This window comes from Lycorma delicatula, chromosome 1 (genome assembly GCF_047948215.1).
Source record: "Lycorma delicatula isolate Av1 chromosome 1, ASM4794821v1, whole genome shotgun sequence".
Lineage (NCBI taxonomy): Eukaryota > Metazoa > Arthropoda > Insecta > Hemiptera > Fulgoridae > Lycorma > Lycorma delicatula.
Genome location: NC_134455.1, coordinates 29,472,471 through 29,487,247, shown reverse-complemented (window position 1 = coordinate 29,487,247; position 14,777 = coordinate 29,472,471). Strand labels below are relative to the sequence as shown.

At 30.4% G+C, this 14,777-nt stretch overlaps 1 protein-coding gene across 1 annotated transcript in view; it reads right to left on the bottom strand.

The window, feature by feature from the left end:
- Nucleotides 1-14,777, bottom strand: part of qin (tudor domain-containing protein qin) — a 435,556-nt gene that overhangs the window by 110,029 nt on the left and 310,750 nt on the right. Inside the window, exons 15-16 of the mRNA XM_075382212.1 lie at nucleotides 5,534-5,653; nucleotides 556-652 (exon numbers count right to left, since the gene is read on the bottom strand). Of these exons, the coding sequence (XP_075238327.1) occupies nucleotides 556-652; nucleotides 5,534-5,653 (217 nt within the window). The remainder of the gene's footprint in view (nucleotides 1-555; nucleotides 653-5,533; nucleotides 5,654-14,777) is intronic.

Below are 14,777 nucleotides of genomic sequence, written 5' to 3'. Positions count from 1 at the left end.
AAGGAAAAGTCCAGATTTCTTTTGGACTTCTCAAGTGCGGCATTTAGTTAATTATAGGTTATAAGTGATATTAAGCCATCCAGTTGATTTCCCTTATAAATTAAAAAAAGAATTATTCTGTCCAGAGGCAAGATAACAACTGTATTGCTTCCATACTACTCTTGTTCCCTGCCATTCAACATTTTTTTCAATTTCAATTTCCCTAAGGGGCAATATTTACAGTACTCTTCTCTTTCATCTTCAACTTCTATATAAGAGCAATTCTTCTTGTAGGTATCTACATCAATAAAGATTAATACAAAGTTTTTTACAAAAATGAACACATAATACAGATACATAACATTCATTGCTGAATGATATTTTTCATTGCAAATTTAAGTTTTTCTTAAGTTTGTAAAATAAAAGTTTAATCTTTTTGAATATTTTAACTGTTAAAGAATAGGATCTTTTATGATCATATGATGACATTTCCCACATAATTCACCAAAAGATTTTTATCATCAACATCAAAAGCAATTTAACTCGGTAATTATTAAAATACTTTTGAATCCTTACCTACATAAGGCGAATAAACTAAGTCCTTGAGATCTCTCCTATATACATCATTCATTTGATGTGAAATTTTTTTAACAAATGTGCTATTCTTGTTCAACTGAAAAAAAAAAATATTAGACCGTTATTATTACAACACTGTATTTATAGAGTAATGGAATACAGAACAGGTCAATTCATTCTTGATTAATCAATATACATCAGATTCGATTTACACTACATTATGGCTTACTGAAGTGCTATCATATAAATATTATATATAAATATATATAATATATTTATTTATATAATAAATATAAATTAAAAAAATAAATAAATAAATATTTAATTATTTTATTTGATTTTCAATAATAAATAAATAATTATATAAAATTAATATAAATTTATATAATTAATATATTTATTTTTAATATATTTATATATAATATATTTATCATATAAATATTACCTATTTGTTTTCAATATGAATGATTCACAAACAGATGATGGGGAGGCCAGGGAAAATTAAAACAAAGTTTGACAGTTTCTGATTTGAGTAGAATTCAGCAAACTGTATACATATTAAGAGCTTAATGTTTTGCAGCATTAATCACTATGTATAGAAAGGAAAGTAAAATCTAGGCAGTTGATATTCTTACTATTTTCTTTAGTTCAACAGAATGATACAAAAATAAGAGACCATGTTGCAGAACAAATTGTTTAAATTTTAATATATTAAGAATACTGTTAATATAAGAATGTTGTAGCCAAGAGAAGTAAAGGCAAAATTAAAGTCAAAGTCAGACAGAGTGCCTGATGGAAAAAATAGGATGAAGGAGGATATGGCAAAGATACACAATGATGAGTATAAGATATACAAGGAGAAATGGTGAAGGAGAGAAACAAAAGAAAGTCTTTTGACAATTGTTCAACTTTGTAAGCTGAATACAGGCATTTAACAATATTTAATAATTCTGTAAACAGGATGAATTTATTGGCAATACTTAAATTACCTTCACATCATTCATAATCAAGAATTCAAAGCTATTGATAATTTAGGTATGGATTGATAGCACCTCTAAGCTCCCTTTCAAAGTATAAGATTAAGAAAAAATATACTTGAAGACAAAATTCCTTCTGGAAGTGTAATAAAAATATAAAAGAAGGGATATTAAAGAGAATAATTTTACATTATAAATAATGAATTTTGGGTAAAAATTGGTACATGTTTTTGTAAAAAAATGATTATGTGGTAAACAGTATTCTAGTGAATTACTATTTCCTAATAAGTAAACAGAATATATATAATAGAAGTTTCATGAGAGAAAAAGGGAAATTAACAGTCTGCATTACATTATTTATTCTAGCATCTCAATGGCTATGTAGCAACTGAGGTATAAAAGACATCAGTAAAACTGCCTTTCTCTGAGAGTATTCATACTAACTACAAAGACAGTTCCTGTGTTCCATATTTCAGTTGACACAGTCAATTTCAAGTGTGATTTGATCTTTCATCACTGGACCTTTGATCACTAGTTAACTGACTTGCAGACTATTTAATGATTAAAAAGTTGTTAGGAGGTACAGCTACCGAGAGTGAAGAAAAAAATCAGTGATTACCTGTACTGAATGGGTTTCATTATCACAAAACAGAAAACAATCTGATACAGTAAGAAATGTACAAGAACACAAACAAATCATTTAAAGAGAATCTAAAAATACTTACATGAATTGGTTTTTTGAATGAGATTTCACTTGATTCTTAGCAAGAATAGTTAAACAATAAAAAAGAAAAAACTGTAATTAGAAGAGGCCCTAGAATTACAAAGTAAGATAATTTACAAACAATGGGTCCCACAAATTTTCAGAGTTTACAAAAACTTGATTGATGTATCTGATTTTTTAATATAACATACTGAAATACCACTCTGCCCATCTTCATAGTATAGAGGTAGCGTCTTAGTCTTTACCTGGAGATCCTGGGTTTGAATCCCGATCAGGCATGGGATTTTCCATATATTACAAGTTTCAATTTTCATATACCCATGTACAAGTTTCTTTGTAAGCTTTTGTGTTGAAATAATTCATCACTAAAAAAAAATTAACTTTCTGTTCCATAAATTACAAAATTCAACACTTATATTCATATAAATAAACTATTATTTAACCTCTGTTTTCTGTTTATAATTACACTATTAATAATAATACTAGCCACCAATACAAAATGATAAAGTAAATTTTTAATAAACCAATTGCAGCACTTTCTAAGCTATAATCATTAGCAGCTGTTTAAACTTTAAAAAAAATATATATATTTCAATCAATTCTTTCAAATATTCCTTACAAAGTTTCTCTTGTTAATGATGCTAAATTAAACAGATCACCACTTTCAAATTCTATCTAATATTTCATTCATTTATTTATATAAAAATTTTCTAAAGACAACTTTTTTGTGTGAAGATTTTTCAATAAATGTTCTACAAATAATGTTCTGTGCTACTTTTTTGAAAGCCCTGAAGGGTTCATTGTATCTGGTTTCAAACAATCTGTATATTTTTAACAATGTACATTTTTTATAATATAAATTTTCATTTTGTTTTTTCCAATTTTGTATACATACTTGCAAATTAACTTAATTAAACTTAACTTAATTTTTTAATTTAAATTTAATTAATTATTTTTAATTTTTTATAAACAGTTCTTGCACAGACTAAAAACTACAGGGAAAGATAAAAGGTAAGAACATGTATAAGGCAGACAACTAAGGATGTTTTAATGTAAGGTGATTATTCAGAAAGCAACTTCATATTTGTTATTAAAAAAACCAATTTCTTATGTACATATTCTAGCTGTAACTTTTAGCTGCTTTTCTACATAATTACTGTTCAAATTAAGCCACCATATCTAAAAAACAAATTTTTGAATACCATCGTCATAAAACTCTGCCACCTGTGAATTGTCTCACAGGTGGCAGAGTTTTCAAAGTGCTGCATCGCTAACCATTCCTTCAATGTCAGGAAAAGGTGATAATCACTGGGAGACAAAGCAGGGCTGTATGGAGGATGGCTTAACAACTCCCATTTGAAACTGTCAATTTGGTGCTGAGTGCGTACTGCACTATGCGGTAAGTGTTGTCATGAAGAAAAACTATGTCGGAACTCAGTCTGCCACATTATTTGTTTTGTATGGCCCTTCTCAATTTCTTCTACAACTTACAATAAGTTTCAGCGTTAATTGTCATGTATCTTTCCATAAAATCAACCAAGATCAATCACACTTTATGATCCAAAAAACCTGATCCCATTATCTTTTATGAAGAAAGTTTTGATGGGACTTTATGGGTTTTTGAGAACTGGTGTGTCCCCACTGCATTGACTAAGCTTTTGTTTCCACGTTAAAAAATTTAACCCATGTTTCATTGCCCATTATGATGTCACAGAATTCATCTTTCTCATTATGGTAATGGAAAAGGAAAATTAGTGCTGACCCCATCCTTTTTTTTGCATGTTTGTCAAAGAAGAATAGGCATCTAATGAGCACAAAATTTGTGGAAGCCTAATCTATCATTAATCATTATGATTTCATATAGCACTATTTGTGATATGCAAGGAAAAATTTGAATAATTCTGTTAACGTGAATCAAGGATTTTCTCAAATTTTCATGACACTTGCAACAATTTCATCTGTGACAATTGAGGGTCAACCACTTCTTTCATTATTATGAATATTTGTTTGACCTTCCTGAAACATATGGCACCATTGTCTTACTGTACTGCTGCTTATAATATTCTCTCAATATACTGTACAAAGTTCACAATGAATTTCAGCAGTTGACAAGTTTTTTGCGTGAAGGAAATGGATAACACCATGCACTTCACAGTCAGTGGGATTTTCTGACAGCAGCCATTTCAAATGACAGTTTTACAGGAGCAAACAGGCGAGTGATATTTCCAGTAACACTAGTAGAACTGCATTGAACCAAGCTAATCAACTGTGCAAGACAGAATCGCTATTCCCACTCCTCCACACAATAATGAGGACCAGACGTTAATTTCCTTTAATATCCTTTATAGTTCATATGTTGAGGTTAAAGAATTTCCATAGTTTAACATTTTGAACCCAACTGAGACCACGGTCTGACAGAGAATAATTGTTTCAAATCTGACTGACACTGTGGTAAAATCAAGTAATTCAAATTAAAAAAAAAAACTTTTAAGAAATCTTTATCTTCATAAAGGTGTTTTTCTCATTTTCTAATAAGGGAATGCTTTAATCACTTCTCAATCAGTTTCCTCTAACAGTTCATTGGATTTATTTCACTTCCTGACATGTGCTTGATACACCAACAATAATGAAGAAATTCAAAACAAATTAATTATGTTTATCAATAAATAATCATAATCACTAAATCCAGGAATAGAAAAATCAAAGCTTAATAAAAAATCTAACATTTTTGTCAAGCTAAAATACTTCATTGATTAAATGCAAGCACAATAAATCAATAATCTGATAAGCATAAATTGCTTTTACTTTATTTGAAATTGTAGAATCTTACAGCTGGCAAGAGAAAAATCACTAGTTATTAAGGTTTTTATGTACAATCTTATTCTTTGAAAACAGTTACAAATATAGAACAATTTTACCTAGTAACAATGTTGATAAACATTAACATCAACAAAAGAATTAGCAAATAAAGATACCATTACTTTGTTTACTTTTGCATCAGTTATTCAAATTATCAGTTATTATTTATTATGATAAATTATTATCACAATTTACAATATTTATTACAATGAACTGAACACTGCCAATGCAATATAATTAAATTTTTTGGTCTAGATTTGATCTAGATTCTAAATGTGTTATTTGGTCCAATATATATACTTATATTTCAGCAGTAAATTTTGATAATTAACTGCAATTGTAACACAAGTTATGATGAGTAAGAATATGTCAAGGCAACTTAAAAGATTCATAATCAATGAGTAAAGACATTACTGACCACTTGAACAAAAAAATTAGATGGATTGATGATATGAGTAACAGCAACATCAAATGTTTGCCCCTCTTTGAAGACAATGCCAGAGAAGAAAAGATCCTTCTTACATATTCTATCATCCTTCTGTATTAAGAAACAAAAGTAAAATAAACAAAAATACCATTAATAAAAACAAACAAAGAAAATAATAGTTCCATTATGTTTATAGTATTTGTTACAATTCTTTTTTTCACTTCAAAACATAACGTTCTAAATTGTTAAATATTAAGAATTTCCACATTTTTTAGAATGATTTAATTAATTAAATCATTTTAAACTGTACCTTCAACCAAAAACACAGCTCAAAATATAACACAAGTTACAGGATCCTCAACACTGAAGGATAACAGTCAATGATAAAGTTTTGGAATTTTGAGATTATAGACCTAAAGTATGGTTACGTCAGTGAAGTCTGTGATGGGAGCTTAACATGCAATGCACTGTCACAAAATCTTCCAAGTCTTTTCAGGAATTTACAAGAACAGTATTGTATTCAAATCGGCACAAACCTGAAAGAACTTTCTAAAACTAACCCAAGCTTTATCTCCAGCATCATTACTGGTGACAAATCATGGATTTATGACTATTACCCTGAAATGAAGCAGCAGTCATTATAGAGGAAGAGTTCAACATCACTGAGATCAAAGAAACCTGGGCAGGTTCAAAGTAAAATTAAGATTAAATTTATTTGCTTTTTAACTCTGAAAGCATCATGGAGCAAGAGTCTCTTCAGTCAGTTGAAACAGTGAATAGATAATTTTACTGTAAAGATCTGAAGTGACTCAAAAGAAGTCATCTAACATAAATACAAGAGGCAAATGCCACAACAAATCTTAAGAGACAAAAGGTGCAGCAAACCTTAGTGACAAAAAAAAATTTGATGTGGATACTGCATTACAGTGGTCCACATGGTCCAAATCAAATCTGTAATGTGGACACACATACATTTTTCTTACTTACTAACAAGATGTTCATCCTACATACTTTCTACTCACCAGACCTAGCTTCAGAAGAAAAAACATACCAATAAATTATTATACTTCAAAAATATTATTTTACCTTTGATGTAAATTATTAATTAAATATAAAACCTGTTAACTACAACACTATAATCTATTTTCCTACAATAGAATTTTGGAATGAAATTATCTTTCACATTTTTTTTTTTTTTTTGTCTTCAGTCATTTGACTGGTTTGATGCAGCTCTCCAAGATTCCCTATCTAGTGCTAGTCGTTTCATTTCAGTATACCCACTACATCCTACATCCCTAACAATTTGTTTTACATACTCCAAACGTGGCCTGCCTACACAATTTTTCCCTTCTACCTGTCCTTCCAATAATAAAGCGACTTATTCCAGGATGCCTTAGTATGTGGCCTATAAGTCTGTCTCTTCTTTTAACTATATTTTTCCAAATGCTACTTTCTTCATCTATTTGCCGCAATACCTCTTCATTTGTCACTTTATCCACCCATCTGATTTTTAACATTCTCCTATAGCACCACATTTCAAAAGCTTCTAATCTTTTCTTCTCAAACTCCGATTGTCCAAGTTTCACTTCCATATAAAGCGACACTCCAAACATACACTTTCAAAAATCTTTTCCTGACATTTAAATTAATTTTTGATGTAAACAAATTATATTTCTTACTGAAGGCTCGTTTAGCTTGTGCTATTCGGCATTTTATATCGCTCCTGCTTCGTCTATCTTCAGTAATTTTACTTCCCAAATAACAAAATTCTTCTACCTCCATAATCTTTTCTCCGCCTATTTTCACATTCAGTGGTCCATCTTTGTTATTTCTACTACATTTCATTACTTTTGTTTTGTTCTTGTTTATTTTCATGCGATAGTTTTTGCGTAGGACTTCATCTATGCCGTTCATTGTTTCTTCTAAATCCTTTTTACTCTCGGCTAGAATTACTATATCATCAGCAAATCGTAGCATCTTTATCTTTTCACCTTGTACTGTTACTCCGAATCTAAATTGTTCTTTAACATCATTAACTGCTAGTTCCATGTAAAGATTAAAAAGTAGCGGCGATAGGGAACATCCTTGTCGGACTCCCTTTCTTATTACGGCTTCTTTCTTATGTTCTTCAATTGTTATTGTTGCTGTTTGGTTCCTGTACATGTTAGCAATTGTTCTTCTATCTCTGTATTTGAACCCTAATTTTTTTTAAATGCTGAACATTTTATTCCAGTCTACGTTATCGAAAGCCTTTTCTAGGTCTATAAACGCCAAGTATGTTGGTTTGTTTTTCTTTAATCTTCCTTCTACTATTAATCTGAGGCCTAAAATTGCTTCCCTTGTCCCTATACTTTTCCTGAAACCAAATTGGTCTTCTCCTAACACTTCTTCCACTCTCCTCTCAATTCTTCTGTATAAAATTCTAGTTAAGATTTTTGATGCATGACTAGTTAAACTAATTGTTCTGTATTCTTCACGTTTATCTGCCCCTGCTTTCTTTGGTATCATAACTATAACACTTTCTTTGAAGTCTGATGGAAATTCCCCATTTTCATAAATATTACACACCAGTTTGTATAATCTATCAATCGCTTCCTCACCTGCACTGTGCAGTAATTCTACAGGTATTCCGTCTATTCCAGGAGCCTTTCTGCCATTTAAATCTTTTAATGCTCTCTTAAATTCAGATCTCAGTATTGTTTCTCCCATTTCATCCTCCTCAACTTCCTCTTCTTCCTCTATAACACCATTTTCTAATTCATTTCCTCCGTATAACTCTTCAATATATTGCACCCATCTATCGACTTTACCTTTCGTATTATATATTGGTGTACCATCTTTGTTTAACACATTATTACATTTTAATTTATGTACCCCAAAATTTTCCTTAACTTTCCTGTATGCTCCGTCTATTTTACCAATGTTCATTTCTCTTTCCACTTCTGAACACTTTTCTTTAATCCACTCTTCTTTCACCAGTTTGCACTTCCTGTTTATAGCATTTCTTAATTGCCGATAGTTCCTTTTACTTTCTTCATCACTAGCATTCTTATATTTTCTACGTTCATCCATCAGCTGCAATATATCGTCTGAAACCCAAGGTTTTCTACCAGTTCTCTTTATTCCGCCTAAGTTTGCTTCTGCTGATTTAAGAATTTCCTTTTTAACATTCTCCCATTCTTCTTCTACATTTTCTACCTTATCTTTTTTACTCAGACCTCTTGCGATGTCCTCCTCAAAAATCTTCTTTACCTCCTCTTCCTCAAGCTTCTCTAAATTCCACCGATTCATCTGACACCTTTTCTTCAGGTTTTTAAACCCCAATCTACATTTCATTATCACCAAATTATGGTCGCTATCAATGTCTGCACCAGGGTTAATGTCTGCTCCTTTCACATTAATATTTTAATATTTTTTAATACATTAATATTTTTTACTCTCCTAATATGACACACATAGTAGAAATTTCAGTTTAATATCTTTTAGTAATTTATACTTATTTTTGGTGTTAGAAAACCAGTAACAGCTATGATTTCTTCTACCATGTTAATCGCTGTTCCAGGATTGGCAAGAAAATTATATATATATTTTAGCATTAGAGAATTTTAATTCTTCATCTATTTCATCAGAACTTCAAATCAAAACAGTCAATTAATATAATATCAAATATAGTAAAATAAAGCTAATTAATCTGACTTTTGAACAATTATGAGAAAGAAAAGAACTAATGGTAGGAGAACTGTTAAACATTTTAGGGTAGGTATTTACTGCATTGGAAGGACTTTTGAATGACAAGTAATTTGGTACAAATAAAAATTGGTTCACTGGTATTAAATTTATAATTAAAACTGTGTTTTTTTAGGTTATGTTGGGATACAGAGTTACTCACCCAAAGCATTAGGTCTGAAATCATCCGTTCTTGCTAAAAATATGGGTTTTAGGTTTCTTCAGCACTGAAAAATGTACCAGTAAACACAGCATTATAACATCAGTTAAACATACCAAAAACCAATAATAAGGTACCTACTTCTTTGCTGGTAACATGCTGAAAAATCTATTACCAGATAAACTTAATGAATAAATAATTAAATAAAAACTAATTCATAAATGAATAATCGTTAATCAAAAAATGAAGCTTAAATCATTCATTACTTAATTTTGTTATGAAGGTTTTTAACAATAAGAGTTCTTAATAAATGATGCATTTTTTACTTCAATAAAATAAAAGTATCAATTTTTAAATCATTGTTCAAAATGATCCCCATTTTCCTGTAAACAATAATAGTCTTTGTTGAAATTCACATCTTATTTTTGTTAAAGTTTCTTTAGTTATATCCCTACAAATACGTTTTCGTAAACACTGGATTGTCATCTATTAATTAAATCATTTCTTCACAGAACTCAATCCTTCTGTCAGCATCATTCTCATTCAGTTCTTGATGCAGTTGAATTTTATACACAAAAAATTTATCCAATTTTATTGTTGTGAAACCAGAACCATCCATAAAAACCCCAGTTTCATGGGATATTTTACAAATTGAACTTTGAGAATTAGCTACTACATTTCTCAAGATTTCAACCAAAGTTAATTTGTCTAAAACCTTTTGCCCTGCACTTTTCTTATTCATGACAGATCCTGTTTCTTGGAATTTTTTTTACAAGTTTTACAATGTAAAATTGTGAAACATTTTTATATGGATGCTGTTCATTAAATGCTTGGGCAGTTTTTCTAGCTCATTTATTTTGTTCTCTGTATGTAAAAATTAGTTCAGTCCTTTCTTCCAAATTGTAAGTCGTCATTTTAGTGACACAAATTTACAAAAAATTAAAGTATAAATTGTGTGGAGCAATAACATAAACCAAATGCCAATTTTAACTAAAGAAGACAACAATTTAAAAAAAAAAAACATAATGATGAAATAAATACTAAAAATACTTTATGCCATTAATTACATACAATATAAAAGAAAACAATTTGCAAAAATTTACCATAGAAACTAAGATCTTAATAATTGGTAGAAAATTATAACCTACACCTTGTTATAACATAAATTGTTGAAAAACAATTTTTCAACATGTTACCAGCAAAGAAGTAGCTACCTTATTATTGGTTTTTCATATGTTTAACTGTTACTATAATGCTGTGTTTACTGGTACATTTTTTCAATGCTGAAGAAACCTAAACCCCATATTATAGATGATTTCAGACCTAATGCTTTGGTCAGTAACTCTGAATTTCAACATAACCTAAAAAAACACATTTTTAATCATAAAAACAACACCAGTGAACTAATTTTTATTTTATTTGTACCAAATTACTTGTCATTCAAAGGGCCTTCCAATGAGGTGTGACAAGCTACATCATCTCATTTAAAAAAAAAAAGTTTTCAACCTTGAACATTTAGAAAACATTTAAGAGCAAAATTTTGGTTGGTAATTTAAAAAATAATTTTCAGTTTTAATCCACAGATTATGATTATTTCAAATGGTTTAGGAAGTAATATCATGTAATTTTATAGTTATTTTTGTTAAATTTAAAAAAAGTACTACCCAAATGGCTTTTTTCACCTACTGAGCGAAGGGGTGAACATATTTTAACTTTCTTTTCACCAAAATTCATTATTTTTTTGGGGTTGTTAATTAATGTAAATAAATTTTACCACTGCCAATAAGAATTTTTGAGTTGGGGTAGGTGTAATGGTGGGTGGGTTTCACCCGTTTGAAAATAATTTTAAAAAGGTTCCTCTCCCAAGAACGGTATACATGCCTGCAAACAGAAATACGATGGGACTAATAGCTGCTGAATAATAAATGTGGTATCACCTGGTATATATAAATATATAACATAACCTTCTTTTTTCCTGTTTAGCCTCTGGGAATTACCATTCCGGTATTACTTCAAAGGATGAATGAGGATGATATGTACGAGTGTAAATGAAGTTTAGTCCTGTACATTTCCTGAATGAAGATGCATTCACCCACTAGAACAACCCTGTGGTTTATATAACATAACCTACACATAACGTTACTTACTTGCACTCAAGTATAACATTCCGATCACCTGGCAGGTAAAACATCCCACCAAAATGGCTTGTCCTTTTAAAAATATCTTTTTCTGGATATAAATATTACTCTGTCTAGACCTCAGCATGCCTCAAATATATTTGTTCGATATTTCTGAAATACAATTTAGAAAAGGCCTGGCAAAATTTTAAACCTGACTAAATAATCTGGCTTTTTTTTAGTTTTTATTTCATTAAATACTAGATTTGAAGGTATTAAAATTTCATAAAAAGGGGTTTTTTGCAAATAAAATTTTGCCAAGTTAAAAATTCAAGAGTTGACTAGGCCCCACTACCCTTCAGCCATGTCTTTGATTTTGTATTCAGATATTACAAAAGAAATGTTACACAAATCTTCATGATGCCTCAAATACCTACCCTAAAATGTTTAAAAGTACTGGGACTACAAGCAATATCCATTAAGATTGGTTGGGTTGTTAAGATTTATTTATAATTAAATTTAGTTTTATTCTAAGTAATATATATTTGGGTAAAAGATAAATTATGTTTCTGTGAGTTCTTATGAACTTTTCTAAGTGAATAAATTTAATTACTCAAGATATTAAATATTAGTATGTTATATCAATTATGTAGGTAGATTTGTACTAGATTATAATTCACCTAAGAAATAATTTTACTTTTTTATATAGTCTAATATAATATATAGTCTATATATTATATAGTATAAGTTTTTTTTTCTAGTCTTGATGGTTTTGATATAAACATATAATTTACTTGGCTGAGTAGTATTTAATAATCAGTTTTATTAGCCGATAGAAGCAGTGTGAGATTAAACCAGAATTTGGGCTAATGACTGATTATTTGTAAAAGACTTCTTTAACTCACTTAAATGAAAATTTAAAATGTAATAAAAATCTCCTAATTAAAAATGTTTAGATTAAAAATCTAAACAAACAAACTGGTGTGTAATACTTATGAAAAAGGGGAATTTCCGTCAGACTTCAAAAAAAGTGTTATAGTCATGATACCAAAGAAAGCAGGGGCAGATAAACATGAAGAATACAGAACAATTAGTTTAACTAGTCATGCATCAAAAATCTTAACTAGAATTCTATACAGAAGAATTGAGAGGAGAGTGGAAAAAGTGTTAGGAGAAGACCAATTTGGTTTCAGGAAAAGTATAGGGACAAGGGAAGCAATTTTAGGCCTCAGATTAATAGTAGAAGGTAGATAAAAGAAAAACAAACCAACATACTTGGCGTTTATAGACCTAGAAAAGGCATTCAATAACGTAGACTCGAATAAAATGTTCAGCATTTTAAAAAAATTAGGGTTCAAATACAGAGATAGAAGAACAATTGCTAACATGTACAGGAACCAAACAGCAACAATAACAATTGAAGAACATAAGAAAGAAGCCCTAATAAGAAAGGGAGTCCGACAAGGATGTTCCCTATCGCCGTTACTTTTTAATCTTTACATGGAACTAGCAGTTAATGATGTTAAAGAACAATTTACATTCGGAGTAACAGTACAAGGTGAAAAGATAAAGATGCTACGATTTGCCGATGATATAGTGATTCTAGCCGAGAGTAAAAAGGATTTAGAAGAAACAATGAACGGCATAGATGAAGTCCTACGCAAGAACTATCACATGAAAATAAACAAGAACAAAACAAAAGTAATGAAATGTAGTAGAAATAAGAAAGATGGACCACTGAATGTGAAAATAGGAGGAGAAAAGATTATGGAGGTAGAAGAATTTTGTTATTTGGGAAGTAGAATTAATAAAGATGGACGAAGCAGGAGCGATATAAAATGCCGAATAGCACAAGCTAAATGAGCCTTCTGTAAGAAATATAATTTGTTTACATCAAAAATTAATTTAAATGTCAGGAACAGATTTTTGAAAGTATATGTTTGGAGTGTCGTTTTATATGGAAGTGAAACTTGGACAATCGGAGTATTTGGAAGAAAAGATTAGAAGCTTTTGAAATGTGGTGCTATAGGAGAATGTTAAAAATCAGATGGGTGGATAAAGTGACAAATGAAGAGGTATTGCGGCAAATAGATGAAGAAAGAAACATTTGGAAAAATATAGTTAAAAGAAGAAACAGACTTATGGGCCACATACTAAGGCATCTTGGAATAGTCGCTTTAATATTGGAAGGACAGGTAGAAGGAAAAAATTGTGTAGGCAGGCCACGTTTGGAATATGTAAAACAAATTGTTAGGGATGTAGGATGTAGAGGGTATACTGAAATGAAACGACTAGCACTAGATAGGGAATCTTGGAGAGCTGCATCAAACCAGTCAAATGAATGAAGACAAAAAAAAAAAGATTAAAAATCTACATCTACACAATGACAAAAAAGCTGAAATTAACTATTAAACACGTTCTTATTTAATCAATCTTTTCAGTATTATTTAATTTTTTTCTTTTATTCTTCTACTTTTTCAGACTAATCTTTATATAAGGATCATTCAAATATAAACCAGAATTTTTCTGTGCAGACTGAGCAGTGAATGTGGTAGTGCACTGCAGGCAGTTAGTTGAATATGTTTGCAGGGGAGCAACTGGCCAGCCATGCCTCTAGATCATGTTCCCAAGTCAATAGCAGAATGTCTGAGCAGGAGGTACCATCATCTATTGCAAAACAAATTATTATCACAAAGTCAACAAATCTGATATCTCACCAATGATGACGTCAAATCCTCTGAAATTTTTACTCAACTCCAGGCACAGTTTGGATATGCTGCCTATCAAAAACTTGGGCCAAAAAATTTTGAAGTGGTCTTGATCCAGTGGAGGATGGAAGTCACAAATGTTGTCTGTGAACTAGTAACAATGATAGCAATATTCAGGCTGTTCATGACCTTGTGGAAGGTGACTATTGCATAACCATAGATGAAATTACATCAGACGTGGGTATAAGTGTTGGGAGTATGCATGCAATGTTGTCAGACACTTTTGTATACCATAAAGTGTTGTTCCACACCTAAAGAGGTGGTTCCACATCTTCTCATTGAGGCAAAGAGATGTCTGGAAAGACGTCTGTCAGCCTCTGAATTGCTTTGAGGAAGAAGAAGAGTGGAATTTTTTGACAACACTGTGACCTGTGACAAAAATGGGTCTACCACTATATCCCAGAAAGTAAGAGAACAAGTATGGAGTGGTGGAAAAATGGGTAGGGGGCACTGATCAAGGTCAA